Source organism: Erpetoichthys calabaricus, chromosome 4, assembly GCF_900747795.2.
Source record: "Erpetoichthys calabaricus chromosome 4, fErpCal1.3, whole genome shotgun sequence".
Classification (NCBI taxonomy): Eukaryota; Metazoa; Chordata; class Cladistia; order Polypteriformes; family Polypteridae; genus Erpetoichthys; species Erpetoichthys calabaricus.
The window spans coordinates 36,349,928-36,372,586 of NC_041397.2; the positions used below are offsets into that span (position 1 = coordinate 36,349,928).

A 22,659-nucleotide genomic window follows, 5' to 3' on the forward strand; every position below is an offset into this window, starting at 1 on the left:
AGAACAATACCAAATACATGGATAAAGTGTGTAATTTTATACATTTTAATTTTTTAAAATTTTTTACTTAAACGTGATGTGATGGAAACATTCAGTTATGCTTTGTTTATTGTGTTTATGAATGCAAATAAAAATAACTATTCACAATTAAATTTTTTTTTAATGAGTTTCATTTTGCAGACTTGTGAATTGCATTAGCAATAATCAATGTGGTTTCGGGAAAAAAAAGATGTATGTTGGATGATATTGTAGGAAGGAATTTAACAATAAGGGAATTCCTAATGCTTACTCTCAGACATTTGGAGAGAAGAATTGTTCATAAAAATGCATTAGATGTAGAACTTTTGGGTAGATTTGGAATTTTTGATCTAAAAGGTTATGACAAGTTAAAAATGTCAATTCTTCTTTCGGCTGCTCCTGTTAGGGGTTGCCACAGCAGATCATCTTTTTCCATATCTTTCTGTCCTCTGCATCTTGCTCTGTTATCACCTACATATCCCATATTATTGATCATCATTGAGACGTTTCTACACCTTGTTTAGAGTTCACCTGTGTTCAGTTCAATTGATTCTGCATGATTAAGAAAGTCACACACCTTTCTATAGAAGGTCTCACAGTAGACAGAGTGTATCAGAGCAAAAACCAAACCATGAGGTCAAAGGAGCTGTCTATAGACCTTAGAGTCAGAATTGTGTTGAAGCAAAGATCTTAGGAAGAATACAACAAACATTCCTGTAAAACTAAAGATTGCCAAGAGCACAGTTGCCTTAAAATCCTTAAATGAATTAAGTTTGGATCTCTTCCTTGAGCTGGCCACTCAGCCAAACTGAGCAATACTGGGAGAAGGGCCTTGGGAAGAGAGGTAGCCGAGAACCTGATGTGCATTCTGGTTGAACTCCAGAGAACCTGTGTGTAAATGTAACAACCATCACTGCAACACTCCACTGATCTGGGTTTTATAACAGAAGCCCATCCTTAATAAAAGACAGGAGATAGACCACTTGGTGTTCAAACTATGAGGAACAAGATTGTGTGGCCTAATGAAACCAAGATTAGCATCATGTCTGAAGGAAACCACACACTGCTTATTACGTGTTCAATAACCTTCCAACGGTTAATCATGGTGGTGGTAGCATCATGCGGTAGGGTCGTTTTTCACTTGCTGGGACTTTGTAGAATAGACAGGGTTGAAGGAAAGCTGAACAAGCAAAGGGCACCCTTAATGAAAATTTGCCCCAGAGTGCTCTGAATTTCAGACTGGGCCTAAGGTTGGGCTTCCAACCTGAAAATGACCCTTAGAATAAAGCAAACACAACACAGGGGTGACTAATGGACAACTCTAGGAATGTCCTTGAGTGGCCCATCAGGAACCATGAAACTGATTGAACAGCTCTGGAGAGACCTGAAAATAGCCATCCACCAACGGTCTCCATCAGTCCCGACAGAGTTTGAGAGGGTCTGCTGAGAAGAGTGGTGGAGAGTCATTAAATCCAGGTGTGTGAAGCTTGTCACGTCATATCCAAGAACACTTCAGGATCTAATGGCTGCCAAAGCAGGTTCAATGACGTACCAAATAAAAGGTCTGAGGACTTGTGTCAATGTGAGATTTCAGTTTTTTATACTTTTAACAAATTTGCAAACATTACTAAAATTCTGTTTTCACTTTTCATTTTTGGGTATTGAATACTGCTTGATTAGAAAAAAAAGTAAATTTACATGATTTTAGCAGAAGGCTGTGTTGAAGCAGTCTGGTGCAGGCACCCTTAGCCCCAATGAAGGCACTCCGAGTCTCAGGACAGGCAGCAGAATCAAGCTTTATTGTACATACAGACTCAACTCAGATAGAATAATCACTCTGCAGCTATAAGCACCTTTTACATTTATTACAATTCTTATCATTTAAATTAAGCCATTTTTCTTCCTCATCTGACTCCTAACATTCCATAATCCTGCCTGTAACACTGTAAACTCCACCAATAATTCTTAGTTGAGGGGGTCTCAAACCCCACTCTGTCTATCTTATCTGTTTGATAAGGACAATTCTTAATTGCTACCATTACTTACAGCCAAACAGTTCACAGTCTCTCTCTAAGTGAAGGGGCCCATCCGTCGACTTTCTAGCACATCTGACCTTTGGCTTATGGAATACTGATGTTTTCTAGCTCAGACAATATAATAAAGAATATTTAGAAATAAATCTTTTTAATCCTAACACTCACATGTTTAATGTCTCTTTATTATATAAAAAAAATCTTTTTTGAAGAGATTTTTTCAAGTCCTGTGAGATGACACTTCTGACATGAGATTGTTTCAAGTCACGTCCTCCTCTGAACCATATTCAAACGTGCACATGGTCCACTCACATCTCATTCATGTGAATGATTTTGACAGACACATTTTCTGCTTTCTCAGCTCTTATAAATTTTTACGTTTTCCCTCAGTTTAAGTTTCCAATTAAAGAAGACATATTATGTCCAAAACTTATTGATGAATTTCATCCCGAAGGAATATCAACAGAAGAAATGAGTACACGGGCAATCCTAGCACCAAGAAACTATGAAGTCAAACAAATTAATGCGAAAATTGTTGATCGGTTACACGGCAAATTGGTTAAATGCATATCAATAGACTATGCTGAAACAGTTGGTGGTGATCATGAGGAAGATGAAAACATCAACTTACAATATTCTGAAGAATAACTACAACCGTTAACACCGTACAATCTTCCACTGCCCGAATTACTGTAGAAAGAAGGATGCATCCAAGAAAGGTAATGTAGTACATCTTCCGTGGATAACATTAGGCACTAAAGGAGATCTTGATATGCCATTTGTATTAAAATGTTTACAGTTTCCCATTAGAATAACTTTTGCTATGACAATTAACAAATCACAGAGACAAACCTTCAAAAAAGTCAATTTATTTATTAGAGAGAAATTAACGAAATTCTCTCACATTGTATTGTTACAATGTAAGTCCAAACACAGAATTAAAATTCTTTGCAATACTGGCAAAATTTTAATCCAAAAATTGTTTTTACTTAAGTTTTACAGTAAAAGTGTAAGTTTAAAAAATATTTGCGTGTTAATTTCAAAGCCAAACAGAATGAAAATGTATAACGCAACGAAAAACTCGAACACCACATGAAACATTTATTTGACTTTCCGTTTTACTATTTTTTTAAAATGGTTAATTACTCGCTGTAATTGAAAAAAGTTCTATTATGCATATGTAACAATTCCTATGAAAGTAACAATCTGTTTAAATTGAACATCTGCATCCCCATATGCGAGCGGTAGAACCACAAAGTGGCTAGTACGTAGCACCGGCCTGGGGGGTGGCGAGCGAAGTGAGCAGTGGGCAAAGCCCCCTAGTTTAGTATAAAACAATGCTTACTTTCCCATGTTCTTATAATACTTTTCTATAGCTGCAGCATAACAAAATGTGAAAAATGTGAAGAGGTCTGAATACTTTCTGAATTCACTGTATGTATGAAGGTAGTTGAGGTGGTTTGAACAAGTTCTCCACACACAAAAGAATGTATTGTGTATTGTTTTGTAGCTTTGAGATGGACACCAGCTAACAAGATAAGCAGGTCACAAAATGGGTGAACTGAAGGGTTAGCCATTATTGTTATCTCATATACATTTAAGTATGAGTTTAAAAATAAGACATGAAAAGTGACCATGGAATGAATCCACTGCAATAATTTCAACTTCAAGTAAATGACCTGCACAGCAGTATCAACTGGACTCACATTTTTAGTTTTTCTTTTGCACCAAAGAATAGTTTACAGCTTATACCTACTACACTATTATATTATTTCCAGTTCAAAGCTGTGAGACCAGACAGGCTCCAACTTTCCAGTTAGAATTAATTTTGTATAAAAAAAGTCGCTTAACAAAAGGGACTTCTAAATTAACAAAGGTAAAGGAGTCTAAAGGACAACCAATTATTTGGAAATGGATGCTTACCTCCCTGTTTTGAGACGGTTGGACTTACTTAGCAATGAAGAACAATGAAGAATGTAAAAGGAATGACGTTATTCCCGAAGTCTGCCATCAATAGCCGAGCAGGTCCCTATGGATACAACGTGCAGATATTAGCCGCCTGCTTCCAGCGCGTAGACAGAGTTGGCTTAAACTGCAGAAACTTGTGACGCTAATGACGAGAGGCTGGAGTAAAAGTAGTGGTGTTTTGCCGAATTAACTTTAAAGTAATCAAACAAAAAATCCGAAGGCAGCACGACAAGTGAACAAATGGACACCTGCGGCGGTCTGAGGGTCCGGCGAGTCGCTGTTACGCTGTGCTTCATGGTAAGCTGCTTACTGCCTGCCCTGCGCCTTGTGTGTGTGGATCTGTGACTACATTTGAGTTTGGTTTTAATATAAAGTTTCAGATTTGAACGGATATGTCGAGTAAAGTAGCGTGTATGTCAGTTTAGAACTTACATTGAACTTGTTAGCAGGTGCGCGCCGTGGTATAGTCAAGTGGCCGGGCTTTAAAGGCGATCGGTCACACACAAGTTTCGCCTTCAGGGATTTTTTTATTTTGTTATTTTTACATTTTCTGCCGACATCTCTCATGTGCTTTATGCCATGTAATCTGTGGTTAACAATATGCGGTGTGCATTTTGCAAGTTGGATGACGTTTCCAGTGCTCGGTGTGGCATTGTGAGATTTCTGTGGTGTTGTTCTGCCGTGGGCGCCTTTGGCCCACTCCGCTGTGTCAGGCCATTTAAGCATAAAACGCACCACTTGGAAGTGTGGACGGGAGAGCCGTAGTGGCCACTGGAGAAACAAACGCATGTGCACACTGAGAGAACGTCCAATCTACACGCAGAAAGTAACGGCACTTTAAGAGTTCACGTCAAGGGACTAAACCAAGGAAATGTGAAACGCTGAACTGCTGTCTTTGCTATGTTGTGGAATGGCTTCTGATTTTGTAATTGTTAAAAGTCAAACACTAGTGTGAGAAAAGTATACACTTGTACATACATTAAAAATATCTGATGTTGGGCTACAGCTATTTTGCACTTTTGTGATTTATATTTTGTTCTACCTTCAAAACAATAAAGCTGAAAATGTAGTCAGAGAGATGAAACTGTAACAAAAATTGACATATTTTGAAAAAAAAAAAATCCTCAGCACCATCACCAAAATGAAAACTTCAGTAGCACTTTCACTGTTTTAAAATGAATTAATTTTCTTTTACACCATTAAAATATTTAAAACATTGTGGTCCAGTTTTAATGAGGACCGCAGCAGGACCAAATTTGCAAATAATACATGGTCTGCATTGGGGGGATGGGGGCTCACCATAAAAATGAAAACTAGAATGTGGCAGCATACCAAGCATGCCTCTTTTGCGTATTTGTGTTTCATAATCCTATAGAAAAGGAGACAGATCTTGATCTTTGGGGGGCTGGTTGGTAAGCCTGCTGTATTACATTCCATGTTGGCTTTCTGGCCACAGTGACTGTAAGTAGGCACTCATGCCTGATTGGGCAGAATAGACAATATTGTCTAAACTATAAGATTAATTACTCTTAGCACCAAAGAACCAAGCCTCTTAACCATGCGCAATTAGAATATTAGAACACTCTCCCGGGAATGCTGGTGGGACTTTGACACTCTTCCCTGGCCAAACTATTCCTTGGTCAGCAATGCTGACGGATGATGTGTGACCCATTCTGGAATGATAACTGTAGTCTCCTCCACCTCTCCTTGCTTTCTTTTCTTTACTTAGACATTGTAAAATGGGACACAGACAATGATAAAGAGTTGGGTCACTACCTTGGTAAAGCCATAAAAATGAAAGGTTTATATAAAAAAAAAACTCATATACTCAGATATGGGGATGGATATTTGAGGAGTACTCCACAAGACAATAATTATACAGTATTGTTATATTATGTACATTGAAGAACCATCAACAACAAATGAAATCAAATTAATAATATATTGAACAATTATTATAAAAGTAAAGTTGAATAAATTGGACTCTGCAGCTGCATAAATAAAAAAGTACCACTTCCGGTTAGCGGAAATAGCCCAAAAGTTGATAGAAATTTGTACCAAATACTCGTATGCAAAATTTGGTTGACGTAAGTTAAAGCATACTCAAGATATTATTTTTACATACACCCAAACACAGACAGAACACAGACATAATTCCAAAAATGGTATTTTTGGACTCAGGAAGGTCTAAAACGTTGAGATTCATCAAAATCTCGAAATTGAAGTTTTTAACGATTACAATACTTTCCCTACGAGAAAGTAAATCGGACTCAGGGAGGTCTAAAACATCAATATTCATCAAAATCTCAAGGTCGAATTTTTGGCCAATTACAATACATTCCTTATATTTCGTATACGAGAAAGTAAAAAAAACACACAATAATTGTGAAAATGCCTTCACAGAAGCGAGTGCAAAACAGAACTGACAAAGATGGCCGATTTCTGGGTTATGAGTTCACAAAGCAGGAAGGGAAGGTTCCAGGAAGACGGACACAGAAGTGACATCAGAGATGCAGTGGCTGTTAATCTTCTGTTTTGCAGACAGAGGAGAGCAGACAGCATCTGTATACAGCGCCAACCTCTGGTCCGGAGGGTAATTACCATCACCAAAGCCCTTAAGTTGTCTCCCTTGTGCTTGGTACCTGTACTTTTCTGTGGTGTAACAAAAGCTAAAATTCTATCTATCTATCTATCTATCTATCTATCTATCTATCTATCTATCTATCTATCTATCTATCTATCTATCTATCTATCTATCTATCTATCTATCTATCTATCTATCTATCTATCTATCTATCTATCTATCTATCTATCTATCAAGTCAATGTCATTGTAATCTTTATAGTTTGCCAATAAAAGGTGTCATTTTGCTTGACTTTTCATTATATCCATAATGGCTAACACAGTACAACACCCTAGTACTACATAATTTCTGTTTGAAATTTAAAATAAAAATCTTAAATATTTTGATTTAATAAGTATTTACAGAGCTATATTGCTCTAAATTAAGCAAAATTGTATTGTTACTAGTGATTGCTAGTAGAGAAACAGGGAACTTTTGACTTAAATGTAGTTTAATGAAATTGACATTGTTTAGCAAGGCACACACCTTTTTTTTTTTTTTACTTTTATTGAATTTATTAAAATCAAATAACATTCCATACATTTAACTCAAGTTTTACAAAAAGAATAAAAAAGGTACAAAACAAATCAACCCCCATCCCTGAGAAAGAGAGCTACGCCAGCAGTGTAAAACTTTATGCTAGTAAAGACAAATGAATAGATAAAATAATAAAAATAAATTAATAAAGATAAATGGAGTAAAAGAGGGGAGAGAACCTGATTCCTCAGTTTAAATACTTGTTCTAAAATGTTATTGATTAGATCCTGCCAGGTTTTGAAAAAGTTTTGTACAGATCCTCTAAGTGCGAATTTGATTTTTTCCAATTTCAAATAGTATAAAACATCTGTTTCCCACTGACTTAAAACAGGAGAATTAGGATTCTTCCAGTTCTTCCAGTTCAAGTCTATGTACCAATAGTGTAGTAACGGCAATCACAGTTTATTTGTCCTTCTCCACTTTAAGCCCATCTGGAAGAACACCAAACACAGCTGTTAGCGGATTAAGAGGGATTGTGACACCGAGGCTGTCTGAAAGGCATTTAAAGATTTTGGTCGAAAATGATGATACTTTGGTGCAGGCCCATAACATGTGACCCAGTGAGGCCAGAGCTTGATTGCAGCAAGGCACACACCTTATATAGCATCTTCCCCATGTTCAAAGCACTTCACAGAAATACAGACAGGGTATATATAATATTTGATTCAAATAACACTTGCATACAGCGCTAAATAAAGATAAATACTGGATAAACAAAATATTGAAATAGAAGATGAGACAATAAACCAGAGTAAAATACAAAAATACAAATACTACAAGAAACCCCAAAACAAGTAACATAATCTATGGTTCAAACACAAATCTTTCTGGGCATCCAGACAAAGAGGGCAAGCAGAAAGACATCTGTGATCAAATTGTGGTGAGGCAAAGATGAGGGTGAGGGTGAAAACAAAAGCTTTGAGTGTTCCCAGTGTGTGTATCACTAGCCAAGAGGGTTTCACATAGTGTCAATGACCCCCCCAAAAATTAAAGTCCTGATTTGGACCATAAATATTTCCTTTTGTTTGGTTTTGGGAACATCTGATAGTCATGTTTCACCTGTTCTTTACACCCACCTTCATGGCATTTGGACAACTGCATATGAGTGTAACTGATTTCATCAGACAACATAGATTTTGCGTTCTGAATATTTTTGCCTATATTTTATGGATTTTGTATCACAAAAATTGCCCTTAAATTTTACTATCATATACAATTTTATTGCAATTACCTATTTTTGTGATTTCCTCAAAAATAAGTATATGTATACAGTACAGGAACAACTGGAACATCTGTGGTGATCTAAAAGCAGTGGCACTGCTATTAGGAAATCCTCTCAGATATACCAAGTACTGTAAATAGAACAGTCATGCTACAGAGTCTTATTACATTAAAAAGAACTGGCCGCTCCGTAAGCAGTTGGCTGCAGGGCAAAAAAGTGTTGCACATAAACCACTTGTTGACCCTTCAAAGATATTTTTGCCTGCGCTTCATATAAAACTCAGTGAAACTGATAATCAACGAAGGTGAGGGATATCGATATTTGAGACAGATGTTTCCAAAAATGACTGATGCTAAGATAAGGGAAGACATTTTTTATTGGTCCACAAATCAGACATGTCATCAATGATAGGCAGTTTGAAGATCTGCTAATGAGGCCGGAGGAAATCGCATAGAAGGCGTTTAAGGATGTGTTTGAGAATTTTCTTGGCAATTACAGAGTTCCAAACTACATCCAGCTGATTGTTCATTCAAGCATACAAAACCATGAAGTGCAGCATGTCGCTAAAGATTCATTTTCTGCATTCACACTTGTACTCCTTCTCAGCTACTCTTTGTGCAATCATTGATGAATATGGTGAGAGGTTTTACCAGGACATTACAGCAATGGAAAAGCAGTATCAGGGCAAGTGGAATCCATCACTGTTTGTTGACTATTGTTGGACACTGAAAGGAGAAGCATCAGCTGCTGAGTAGAAAAGAAAATCAGCAGACAAACATGTTTAAGTCCCTGGAGCTAAGGCAATGTTTTATCATCATTAAGCGATTAAAGAATACAAGTTAATTTAATCTTTCTACAAATTCCTATGTCATACAGTCATTCAAAAATTAAAAATGTATTTAACTTAAAGGTGTCTATCATAATGACCAAATATTTTCATGAAGCAAAACATTTGAAGAAAACTGCTATCCAGTGTTTTTAATGCAGAATGTGATAATTAGGCTGTTATGAGTTGATGTGTATTCTCGGTTTTGCATGAAATCATAAGTAATATTTAATATTGCATTTAGTAATAAACAAAAGCCATATACAGGAACTTCCACAGTGTTTGGGACAAAAACACATTTTTCCTCGATTTCTTCCTCTGGTCCACAGTTTAAAATTACAAATCAAACAAAGCAGACGTGATTAAAGTACACATTGCAGACTTTTTCCGCATGATCCTTCCATTTCAGGGCACCATATAGTTTTGGACACAGCAATGGCAGATCTATTAAAGCAGTCATATTTAGGACTTTGTCACATACCCTTTGCATTCAATGGCTGCTTGAAGTCTGTGATTCATAGACGTCACCAGATGCTGAGGGTCTTGTCTGGTGATGCTCTGTCAAGCCTCTAATGCAGCCATCTTCAGCTCTTTCTTGACCCCTTAAGTTTTCTGTATAGGACATAAAGGCATGCTCAATTGAATTTAAATTCGGGTGCCTTGCTTGGCTATTCAAGAATTTTCCATATTTTAGCATGTTGCCTTAGCAGTATGATTGGATTATTATCTTGTTATAGGATGAAGCACCGTGCAATGGGTTTGGAGATCTTTACTGGAACTTGAGAAGATTTCTATGAACCTCAGAATTCATTATGTGACCGCTACCAGCATTTCCACCATCAATGAATAAACGTGTCAGTACTTGTGGCAGCCATACACGCCCAGCCATAACACCTCCAGCACCATATTAAACAGATGAGGTGGTCTGTTTTGGATCTTTTCATCTCCACACTTTGCTCTTGTCATCACACTGATCAGGTTCATCTTTGTCCACAAGACCTTTCCTCAGAATTCTGCAGGCTCTTTGAAGTTCTTTTTCACAAACTGTAATCTGGCCATCCTGTTTTTGTGGCTAACTAGTAGTTTTCATCTTGCAGTGTGGCCTCTGTTTTTCTGTTTGTGAAGTCTTCTGCAGATAGTTGGCTCTAAAACATTCTCATCTGCCTCCTGAAGACTGTTTTTGATCTGTCGGACATGTGTTTGGGGCTTTTTCTTTACCATAGTGAGAATTCTGTCATCACTAGTGGAGCTCTTCCTCGGCCTACCAGTTCCTTAGTGATTACTGAGCTCATTGGTGTGTTCCTTCTTCTTAATGATAGTCCACACAGTTGATTTTGGTCATCCTAAGATTTTACTAATGCCTCTAATGGTTTTATTCTTGTTTGTCAGCCTCATAATGGCTTCTTTGACTTTCATTGACACAGCTCTTGTCCTGTGGAACAACGGCAACTACAGACTCCAAAAAAATAGAAGCAAGCCGAAGTATTTTCTGAAGCAATGAAACCCACCTGAGGAATCACAAACATCCGTGACACCAATTGTCCCAAACATTATGGTGCCCAGAAATCATTTCTACACGACATGACCAGAATGTATCAAATATCCTTAAATGAAAGTCTGCAATCTGCACTTTAATCACGTCTGAATTGTCTGATTTGTAATTTTAAACTGTGGCACAAAGGGGGGGAAATCAAACAAAAATGTTTGTTTGTCCCAAACATTATGGAGGGCACTGTAAGTATTTTACTTTAATTAAATAGTAGAGAAGATTACATATAAATCATTCCTTAAAATACCTTAATGTCTTTTAATTTGGCTAAAAATTATTCTGCATGAAAGTAAACCGAGGATGCCTTAGTGTAGCATTTGAGCCACCCTTTCAACTCAGACGGCATTGTCTAATTTTTATTAGTATGCTCAGTCAGTCTGGGAGTGTTTATGGTAAGCTAGCTTAGTGCAGTGAGGCAGTCTGCCATGAAGCTACCATAGGAAACTGACCAGTGTTTACTCTGTTAAAACGTGAAGCCTTGCTGGATGGCTGAATGAAAGCATTCGTAGCCATTGTAACAACCACAGGAGGTACTGCTGATCCAGGGTCCCTCTAAATGTGTTCTATCTGCAAGTGCTCTGCAGGAGGGGAGTTCATGATTAGTATCTTTTCTGATGGACGTCGGAATTGTATATTCCACTCTCTGCTGCTTTCAACACTTTGCTTTGTCAGATGTGAGCCATTCATTTAGTTTGCTTTGTTGTAGATGTTGTGCCATTTTTGGGACTGCTTCTTATGTACAATAGAAGTAGGAAACAATCTCATTGAGGACAGAGAATGTTTCTATTCATTTACTTATGAAACTTCCTGTTCTGTATAGTGTTGCTCCGTTATTTAAAGAGTGGCTCTCTGCTGTTACTGTTTCTACAGCCGTGTTTTAAAGGACAACAGCGTCAAACAACTCCCTGTAATATAAAAAACATTAAAATCCTAGAACTAAGATGTTGGTTGTTTCTTTTAACAAATATTTTTCAATTGTTTAAATAGCCCAAACATACGGTAAGGCAATATACTGTATGTTATGAAAATGTTTTGAAAATACAAAGGACAGAGATTCTTTTGCAAGAAATGTTCAGAACTAAAGCAATATTTAGGGCAGCTAATGACATGCCTTATTTTGGCTGATTAAAGAGCTTCACTCCTGACTTTAAAGGGAAAGCAGTCAGCCTTGTAGTTAAAATCAGGTAGTTTATGAAAACAATGTCAATAGTGTATGTGTAGTATCTTTTAATAAAATGTACACCATGGGTTAATTTATATTAATTTGAGTGAGGCAGAGAATGAAAAAGCCAAAGCTGGGATCAATACACTGAAATCTTAGGTATTGGCCATTGTGACATTGTACATTTTTCAAATTTTGCTGCACAGGATTGAATTCAAAATGAGTTTTTAAAAATAATGTTATGTTATTTTATAAACTAATTTGATAACTCAAATGTCAGTCCTTCAAAATCAGCATTGTGGTCCACAGGGGATGCCAGAGAGCCCCAAACCCCAAACACAACCGCAGAGACACAAGTCCTCAGTGGAAACATAAGGCTTATTAGTCACAATTACCTTAAAAATGGTTTCTTTATCCATATAAGCCACCACAATTATACATTCTTCTTCTTCTCCCTCTCTCGCTTCTCCTCCACTCCTCCCAGGTGAGTGTTGCTTCTTTCCTCTCCCGGCTCCATCTTGCCTGGATGTGGAAGAGCGGCTCCTTTTATCTTGGACCTGGCAGTACTTCCTGTGCCAAGTCACAGCCTGATGAAAGTACATCCTGGTCGTTTAGAAGTCTTGTACAATAGGGATTACCAATCTCAACAGCGGGTCCCCACTAAACCAAATGGGGCTGCCCCACAGGACTACAATTCCCATTATGCCTTGCGGGTAGTCATGTGGGAATCCTGGATTGGCAGTGCTGCCATCTAGTGTATGGGGAAGCTACTGCTCCAAATAAAATGTCTCCCCATGTGTCGTCCCTTATAGGATCAGTCATTAAGAAATTGAAAGAGTATGGCACAGCATTAAATCTGCCTAGAGAAGGCCATACACAAAAACTGAGCAATTGTGCAAGAAGATGACTAGTGAGGAAGGTCACCAAGAGACCTATGAGTTACAAGCTACACTGGATAGGACTGGTAAGACTGTGCAGACAATAATTGTCGCCCTAGTCCTTTACCAGTTGAAGCTATATGGGAAAGTTTGCCAAACTAAGAAGGTTCTATGGCCTGATGTGACCAGAATTGAGCTTTTTTGTCCATCAGACTAGGTGTCGTGTTTAACATAAGCCAAACACTGCATGTTATCAAAAACGTGCCATTCCTATTGTGAAGCAAGGTGAACTATGACGGAGATAGAAATGCTTGTCCATTCTTTTATCTTGTCTCGACCTAGACTATTATAATTCACTGTATACTGTACATGTTTGAGCAAATCTGCCTTAACTCGTCTCCTAATTGTACAAAATGCAGCTGCCAGGCTTTTAACTAGATCCAAATGGAGGTCTCATATTACACTGATTTTATCATCCCTCCATTGGCAGCCAGCAGAATTTAGAATTCAACTTACTTAAGGAGCTCTCCATGACCAGGCCCCCCAGTACATTAGTGACCTTGTACATGCTTATATTGCTATTCGAGCTCTTTGATCCGGGAAACAGAGTCTCCTTTATTTGTACCACAGACCAAACTGAAGCTACGCGATGAATGTGCTGTTCAGTCTTTTGTGCTGATGTTATGGAATAATGTCCCCCTGGTCCTGCATCAGGGTCCTTTCATTGAAATGTTCAAAGGTCAGATTAAGAGGTACTTGTTTAGACAAGCTTTCGGGTAGCAATTCTGGGAGTCAAATTGTTTTATTATTTGTTGATTCTGTGTATTTTTACTGTCAACAAATTTGAGTGTATCACTGTGTTTTTCGATGAATGTTTTTGATTGTTTATATAACAGTGTGGCACTTTGTGGCCTTTGCTTGTAAAAGGCATTTTATAAATACATTTTTACTTACTTACTTACTTACTTGTGAAGGTAAAATGAATGCAGCCAAATACAGGGAAAGGAAATCTGAAGCAGTCCACAAGAAACCTGCAACTTATGAGATTTGTTTTTCTGCGAAGCAACAACCTCAAGTATGAAGCCAAAGCTACAAAGGAATGGGAGCAGAACAGAAATGTTAATGTCCTGGAGTGGTCATGTGAGACTCCGGATCTCAATCCAATTGAGAGTTCATGTCTGCACTTCAAAAAGACTGTTCACTCATAATCTCCATGCAACCTGACAGAGCCTGAGCAGTTTTACAGAGAAGAATGGAGGAAAACTGCAGCGTCCAGATGTGCAAAGCTGACAGAGACCTGTTCACGCAGACTCAAAGCTGTCATAGCTGTATGTGAATTTCCCCTTGGGATTAATAAAGTATCTATCTATCTATCTATCTATCTATCTATCTATCTATCTATCTATCTATCTATCTATCTATCTATCTATCTATCTATCTATCTATCTATCTATCTATCTAAAGGAGCATCTACTAAATTCTCACTTGAAGGGGATGAATACTTATAAGATTGTGGTGGTCCGGGTTAGCTACACACTCCCTTGTCACATCCAGGAGCATTGATAGTCATGAACTCAGATGAGAAGGACAAATGAGGACACACATGTCCAGCAAGGGCTTTGTGCAAAAAGTGTCAGTGCATTTATTTAAAATGAATCCAGAAAAAATGAAAATAGTGCAGTGATTCAAAGCAATAAATAAATAATCCATAAAAAAAGTCCAATAAATAAGCCATAAATAATCCATAAAATCGAGGTTATAATCACAGGCGGGAGGCTATTCCTTAAATGCACATAAGCCCCAATGCTTCCTTCCAAAATATGATGTCACCTCCGCTTATCCTGTCTGGTCCTTGCAGTGAGAGGAGACGTCCTTCTGACAGATGCAGTCAACCCTAAATACCTGGCTCGGGTCCCCATTGCCAGTCCTTTGGCGTCTGTGGGAGACACCTCACCCAGGGCCGCTTCTACTCCTCAGCATCGCTCAATAGGAGTGCCCCTTCTTCAGCCCCAGGCTCCTCTACCTGAGGCTCACACCTGACCACCTGCTTCCATTCCTTATTAGCATGAACTCCTGCCTCTAGCTCTTTCCATTTCTTCCTTTCGCTTTAACCTCCATCCCCTCCTTTTTGTTCTTTCTCTGTTCTTTCTGTCCTTTTTTCTCCTTTCCCTCTACCATGCAGTCTTCTTTATATGGCACAGATGAGACCCTCCACACTCTCTGAGGTGTGAATGAGACACCTGACTGATCCGCTCGTGTTTGCACGTGAGTGCGCGATTAGCCAAGCGCTGCAATTAAAAGCGGAGCAGCAGCGTCATGCGCATACCTGCACCCATTCTGAGCCTGCATGCTCTCGGTACACAATTATTTATTTAAAAACCTGCACAACACCACAGACAACTTATCACAGAGATGAATTATTTTGTGTTTTATATTTGAAATTATTTTAGACCATTTTGCACTTTGACATTAAAGTGGCTGTTCCTGTTGATCGGTGTCCAAATAGCCAAATGAATGCAATGTGTTTTAATGTTATATAATAATAAAATGTGAAAATTTCCAAAATGGTGAATACTTTACAAAGGCACTGTAAACAATTAAAAAAAATAGCCAGTCCACTGACTCGACTGTAATAATTCACTCTGCTAAATAATAACAGCAATGTTTTGAACTCATTTATCCCAAAGAAATCCTGTAGTTCTGTGGCACTTGTAGTCTGCAGCAGCCATTCTGAGCGTGTGCCAGGTAGGTGACAGTACAGGCCCAGTTTCACCTGAGGTGGCTTGTTAAATGTTGTCTGCTTCATTCATATTTTTATATTAGTAATTTTTTTCAGTTCCTCAAATAAATTAGAAAGCCCTCGGAAATGGATAAGCAGCAGAACTGTAAGAAGGAGATACCGGCTTTGTTTTTTATTAGTGTAGGCCACCATTTGAAACTGCACATCCCCTGGCCACAATATCTATCTGTTTGTGATGGTGGATAGAGGGGCTTTCCATTCACTATTCTGGACTTCTGATTTATTGGAGGCTTGTCTGGGGCTTTGGTCCTACTTTGTGACTTCTTGCTAACTCTTCTGATGCCGTAATCCCCTTGCCAGCCGTGCAGCGTTTCTCAGTATGAGGTGAGTTGGGGTTGTCGGTGTCATGTACGGTAAGCAGAGAGGTTGTATTATCAGTTTGAAGGACCGTAGATAAAGAATTGTAAAACTGAGCAAACAAAGCTGGAAATGCATTGTAGGTTTTGTTGTTGGTGAAAGAAGTGTTTATCCTCCTTACTATAGCAGCAAAATAACTGATTTTATCCAAACCACAAGAAATAATTCTGACCCACAACTTGTAAGAATGTACTAATGGAAATCTCACTCTATATAATCTGATGGATGGACAAGAAGAAGTGCCCTAGTGACCAAAGGTTACGTGTTCTGGAGTATTATAAATCCAATTTATTTTCCCTGGCTGAAATGCTCTTACAGCAGTGGCAGAATTCTATTATTGTCGCTGTGCCTTTTATGGAGACAAACACTTCTGTCTTCTAAGACTTCTACAGTGATAACATATTTTCAGAGCCTGAAGAGCCTCAGAGGTGTTTTTTACACTGCATCTCGTTATTTAGATCAAATGGTAATAGTAACATAGTAAAATGTAAATGAAGTTTAAAAATAAAAAATGTACAAGTAAGGGATCAACACAGGGATGAGGAATAAGGAAGAAAAAATCTAATCCTTTAGAAATACTGAGTTAAACATCTGTCTGTATGGTAGGGAGACTCACCTGCTTACCCATCTCTAAAAGAGCCCAAAATCCATCCATCCATTATCCAACCCACTATATTCTAACTACAGGGTCACGGGGGTCTGCTGGAGCCAATCCCAGCCAACACAGGGCACAAGGCAGGAACAAATCCTAGGCAGGCACCAGCCCACCGCAGGGGACACACAAACACCCACACACCAAGCACACACTAGGGACAATTTCGGATCACCAATGCACCTAACCGGCATGTCTTAGGACCGTGGGAGGAAACTGGAGCACCCGGAGGAAACCCACACAGACACGGGGAGAACATGCAAACTCCACGCAGGGAGGACCCAGGAAGCGAACCTAGGTCTCCTAACTGCGAGGCAGCAGCGCCACCACTGCGCCACTGTGCCGCCCAGAGCCCAAAATCACACCTCGAATTCCTCAATGGGCTTTTAGCAGGTTCTGTTTCTTAATAGCCCTCCAGCCTTGACTCCTTAAGAAAACAAGATAGAAACTTGACAAAAAAAAAATTTGTAGGAAAAAAAAATGGAAGAAATATTGGAAAAGGCAATTAAGATCAGAGACCCCCTTCCAAGCAGGTTGGGCATGCAGTGGGTGTCAAATAATGGGGCAAATACAACACAGGACAACATAATGGGGTAAATAAAAAACAGAACAGAAGTATCTTCATCATGGAGCTAGATGGCCGTTCTCTCATTTACACCTCAAAGATATAATACAATAGTACAAACTACTGTGTTCTTGCACACCAACTAAAGCACTCTTCTTTTCTTACTTCCTGCCTCTCGCTTATAACCCTGGATGTTACTCTCATCTGTGCCCTTTAAACTCCCTCCTGGAGTCTTTTCTGGTAGAAACCTGGACTCATTACCTGGCTGAGAGGTATCTACAGGGATGCAAACCTAGGACTCCTCTAATGGCCGTTGGTGCTTCTGCACAGCTCACACCATTTAGCCCATAAAGCAGGTGTTCCCAATCAGGGGTGCCTGCACTCTGAGGGGCTGTGAGAAGGCATTTCAGGCGGTGTGACAAAGAGGAAGGCTGTGTCGCGATTCACCAAAATTGCGTTGTCTGACTTTAATCACAATACAATTGGTGTCTTGCAGTCTGCCATCATTTGTAGGTCATATATAAATGTAATGAATTATTATTATTATTATTATTTATTAGTTAGCGCACCGGTTCTACGATATGAAAAGAATCAAGCATTGCACACGCAGTCATCACCTGTCAATGTGCCACAGAATTGCACATTCTCACAAGTTCCTTGCGTTAATAAGGTGAAAGGTGATTCATAGAGAAGGGTGAGGTCTAGTATTGAATTCTGTGCAAGCCCTGATCATGAAGTCTCACTGATTTCAAGGCTTGATTGACATTTTTGCCAGTTTGGGGACAATGAATTGGATGCAGCACCCGCTGCTTACCCACAGGCCATCTCTCCTGCTGGAGGTCCTGGCAGAAAGAGTAATTTTAACTGTGCAGCGCATCTGTTTCTGAACTGCAGTTTCTGAACTCGTTCCCAACCCTAGGATCATCAATTGAGTGTCTGAACTCTATGGGGGCACATTTACAAAATAATATATAAATAAAAAAATACTTTTTAAAAACAACGCTTATATTAAGTTAAAAAGTGTACTAAAAAGTAAAAATTAAGTCTCTCATACATTACTCGTAAAATAAAAGCATGGGCACTTTTCATCAATCAACATTCATAAAACACTTCTTAAAATCTTAGTAAAAGTGCCTACTTTTTAGTCTTGGGTTTGTTTTAGTATAATTTTGTAATCAATATTTTAGCACTTCCTTTAATATTTCTATACATTATTAGTGCCTATTGGTGAAATCTTTAACTATTCTTCATATGAAAATTTCATTTCTTAATTAACATGGATTAATTGATCAATTAGTGAAACTGATTATTGATTCCTGTATTGTCATCGGACGTGAGTAAGTGTGCAAAATTTCAAGTCATTTGGACAATAGGAAATGGGTTAAATATCGATTACAAGATTTGTACCAGACAACAAACAGGTGAAGTTAAAATAAGCATGGTAATAGTAATAATTACTGAGATTTCTAAAAGCAAATTGCTCAATTTATATTTAATTATGGATAGAGTTAAAATCTTATATTTTTGGAGTTCAATTTGTTCACCCACAGTATTGTATGTGGTTCAGTTTATTGTTCAAAAATTACAAATCTGACTTCATCTTCAAATGTGATTTTACTTTTGTAGGGGGTGCAAACATAAATCAAACCATTTCAAGGGGTGCGGGGCACAGAAAAGGTTGGGAATCACTGCCTTAACGGGTTGGGTCATTATCTGTATTGAGAATGTAATGTGCTCTGCCATCTAATGGACTGGAGGTTAATGGCCGGCATCCTGCTATTTTTCATGGACCTCACAGTTAAATGGGTGTCATGGTCGCTATTCTCCCTGTCAGAGACCATGTGTTACCCCCTGGAGACTGGATGTTTTCTGACCTTTCAGTCTCCCATTTTGCCTCTTTTTCTCCCCAGGCTCATACTTGGTTGCCTGCCCTGCAGTGTTGTGAGAAATCTCTTCTGAAACTCTCTTCTCTCTTTTGCACACTTTGGCAGCACCCCCCTTTCCATCCTACATGTGGAGTTATATTCTCATTGCCAGTGTGGATGTTTCTGTCTTAGACCTTCTTCTGTCTTGTGCCCTGTTATTGCCAAATCCATTGCACATTATATATTATAACATCTGTGGGCTGTTCTGACAGAGATCCAGCTATGGTTTCTACAGGCTGTAAGAAGGACGCAGATCTATCTTGAGAAGAAAAGAAACCTGGGCATAGCTTGGAAAGAAATAGCTGTTCAGAAGCACTAAAACTGATGTCACATTATATGACTTCTAGTCAGAGTAGCTGTCAAAACTGATGACTGAATGTTTGTGTTATATTACTTGCTGGATATGTCAAATTAGTTAACACTGTAATGACTTTTTAGCACAGTTTCACATTTCCGAAATATTGCAAGCTCATCTGTTTTTTGGCAGGTAATAACGTGCTGCCTGACAGAGCCGTTCTCCGCACAAAGGCTTTACAAGTACGGCAAGTTCAATTGAAATCTGTAACCTTTTTTCTTTTTCTCCGTTATGTTGTGGAACAGAAAACATGCAACGTCAGACATACGGGTCACTCTTGTTTGTCAGGTCTAAAACACCTGTATTCCTGTTTCTCATAGCCAGAATAGACAGTATGCTTTATACATCAAGGTGAGAGCTGATTGGTTGTCAGCTGTCATGCGCACAGTCTATCCCCTCCAACTTCATATCTGATTTTGCCAGGGCAAGTAGCAGACCGGTTAGACTGAGTCACTGGGTATGTGTGTCAGACTATGCTCTTGGTGGTCATGGGGACTGCCCCCAAATTTCTAACATTACATAAATGACGTCTGCGACTGAAAATCACTGGGAAAATCAGAAAATGTGACATGGTCTTTAGGAGACACCTCTCTAATGCTAAAATCCATTGGCTTTGGCAGATGGGAGCCTCAAGGAGGGTACTACCTTAGATTGACTCTTTGGGTGTACGAGGGCCCCGTGTGTGATGGACGGGGCAGAGGAAAATAAGGCTGGACTGGAGAGAGAGAGAGAGGCAGTGTGATACAGAGTGCTTCTAAAAAGTGGCAGATGTCAGAGCAAGAATTGAGATCCGACTTATTAGAGTCGGAGTAATGTAAGAATTTAGACTAAACAGCCCTGTCTATAACAAACACATCACATACAGTATACTGTACTCGAGGTGGGGAAAGACGCTGCTCAATATTGTGTGTGTGACTATAAATGTTGACACTGTGGAGGTAGACAGATACAGTGCATCCGGAAAGTATTCACAGCGCATCACTTTTTCCACATTTTGTTATGTTACAGCCTTATTCCAAAATGGATTAAATTCATTTTCAATTCATTCATTTTTTCCTCAGAATTCTACACACAACACCCCATAATGACAACGTGAAAAAAGTTTACTTGAGATTTTTGCAAATTTATTAAAAATAAAAAAATTGAGAAAGCACATGTACATAAGTATTCACAGCCTTTGCCATGAAGCTCAAAATTCAACTCAGGTGCATCCTGTTTCCCTGTGAATACTTTCCGGATGCACTGTAGCTACATCTAAAAATCTTTTCATTTTAATCTCTTGCTATTTTTATTTAATGTACATGGAAACAGGGATTTTGGATTAAATCTAAAAACGTTTCAGCAGCACAGTGGTGCAGTGGTAGTGCCACTGTCTCGCAGTAAGGAGACCAGGGTCTACGCCCTTAAATGCTCTCCCTGTGTCTTCATGGGTTTCCTATCACAATCCAAAGTCATGCAGGCTACGTGTATGGGTTGGTGTTGCTAAGTTGGCCTCAGTGCGTACATGTGTGTGTAACGTGTGTGTGTTCTCCTTGTGATGGAATGGCACACTGTCCACGGATTGTTCCTGTCTTGCACCCCATGCTTACTGGGATAGGCTTCAGCCCTCCATGACCCTGCTCAGGATTAAGCCAGCTTAGGAGATGGTATGGTGTATAAAAATGGAAATGATTTAAAATTTCATAAAAGTAATTAATATTAAATATACAGAGTCATGTTTTTCAGAGTGAAAAGTGAAGCCTTATATCTGACCCTCATGTTTCGAGGGTATTCTTAATGAGAGATTTTAAGTTAACATTACTGCTTGTAATGCAAAAAAAACAACTCCATAAAAATGAGAACTTTATTAGATGTCATAAAATTAATGTAAAAGGATATTTTTAGGGAGGTGAAGTCATAGCTTTTAGCTTTTTATGTACTTTAATCCAACTGTAATAAAATACTTCTGCATGAGGAAATTTTTTTACATTTTATGTTGAGGATGAAACATACAGTTGTTACTCAAGTATGATGAGAGGACAAATTCAATTGTAAATAACAGAGTCTTGAACAACTGCAATGTCAGGAGTAACTTATTTGTTATCACACTACGTCACTAACTCTTGAATATATACTTGTGCAAATTTGATCAGGTTTTCATTAGATTGTTTTCAAAATAGTGTACAGTGGATTCTGAAAGAATTCAGACCCCTTCATTTCTTTCATATTTTTCTGTGTTGCAGCCTTGTTCTAAAATCATTACAATTATTTTTCCCCACATCAAGGACCATTGAATACCTCAAAATTTCAAAGTGTAAACAGGATTTTAGACATTTTTTTGCAAATGTATTAAAACTAAAAAGTATTCAGACTCTTTGTTGAAGCCCCTTTGGCAGCGATTACAACGTGAAGTCTTCTTGAGTAAGACGCAACAAGCTTCACACACCTGGATTTGGGGAATTTCTGCCATTCTTCTCTGCAGATCCTCTCAAGTTCTGGAGACCGTCGGTGGACATCAAGTTTCAGGTCTCTAAAGAGATGTCAATTTCAGACTCCGGATGAACAATTCCCAGAGTTGTCCCTAAGCCACTCCTGTGTTGTGTTTGCTTTGTGCTTAGGGCCATTGTCTTGCTGGAAGGTGACCCTTCAGCCCAGTCTGAGGTCCAGAGCACTCTGCAGCAGGTTTTCATTAAGGGTATCTTTGTACTTTGCTCTGCTCATCTTTTCCATATCCCTGTCTAGTCCCCACTGTTAACACCATACTTCACTATTGATGAAAAGTGCCTAGTTTCCCATCCAAGTACTGGCCAGGCCTCAACATGCTCAGCTTCAGGTGGATGACCTGTTCTGAAGTGCAGGTGGTATTCCTGCTGGCATCTTTTTTATATTTCCTCTCACACTCAGTGTAATCACTGCTTTCTCATCAAATTTCAGATTTAGGCAACAACTGTGGCTGAAGTCTCAGATTATTGTCTAAGGTGTTTTAATCATTCATTACTAATTTAAACGTTCATCCTTCCATCCATTTTCAACCCACTCTACCCGGTTCATAGAGTTGGGTGGATAATCCTAATCAGACAACATTAAGCATAAGGCAGGATGGGATATCAGCCCATTGCCAGGCATACTTTCAATTAAATGGGGTCGCTTTATAGTTGCCTATTAGCCTAAAATGAATGTTGTGGGAAATGAGAGGAAACCTGTGTATCT

At 38.7% G+C, this 22,659-nt stretch overlaps 1 protein-coding gene across 1 annotated transcript in view; it reads left to right on the top strand.

The window, feature by feature from the left end:
- Window positions 1-3,973: 3,973 nt before the first annotated feature.
- The window catches only part of LOC114650928 (protocadherin Fat 4), a 163,036-nt gene continuing 144,350 nt past the window's right edge, over window positions 3,974-22,659 (top strand). Inside the window, exon 1 of the mRNA XM_028800871.2 lies at window positions 3,974-4,316. Coding sequence (XP_028656704.2) covers window positions 4,260-4,316 — 57 coding nt within the window. The 5' untranslated portion in view covers window positions 3,974-4,259. The remainder of the gene's footprint in view (window positions 4,317-22,659) is intronic.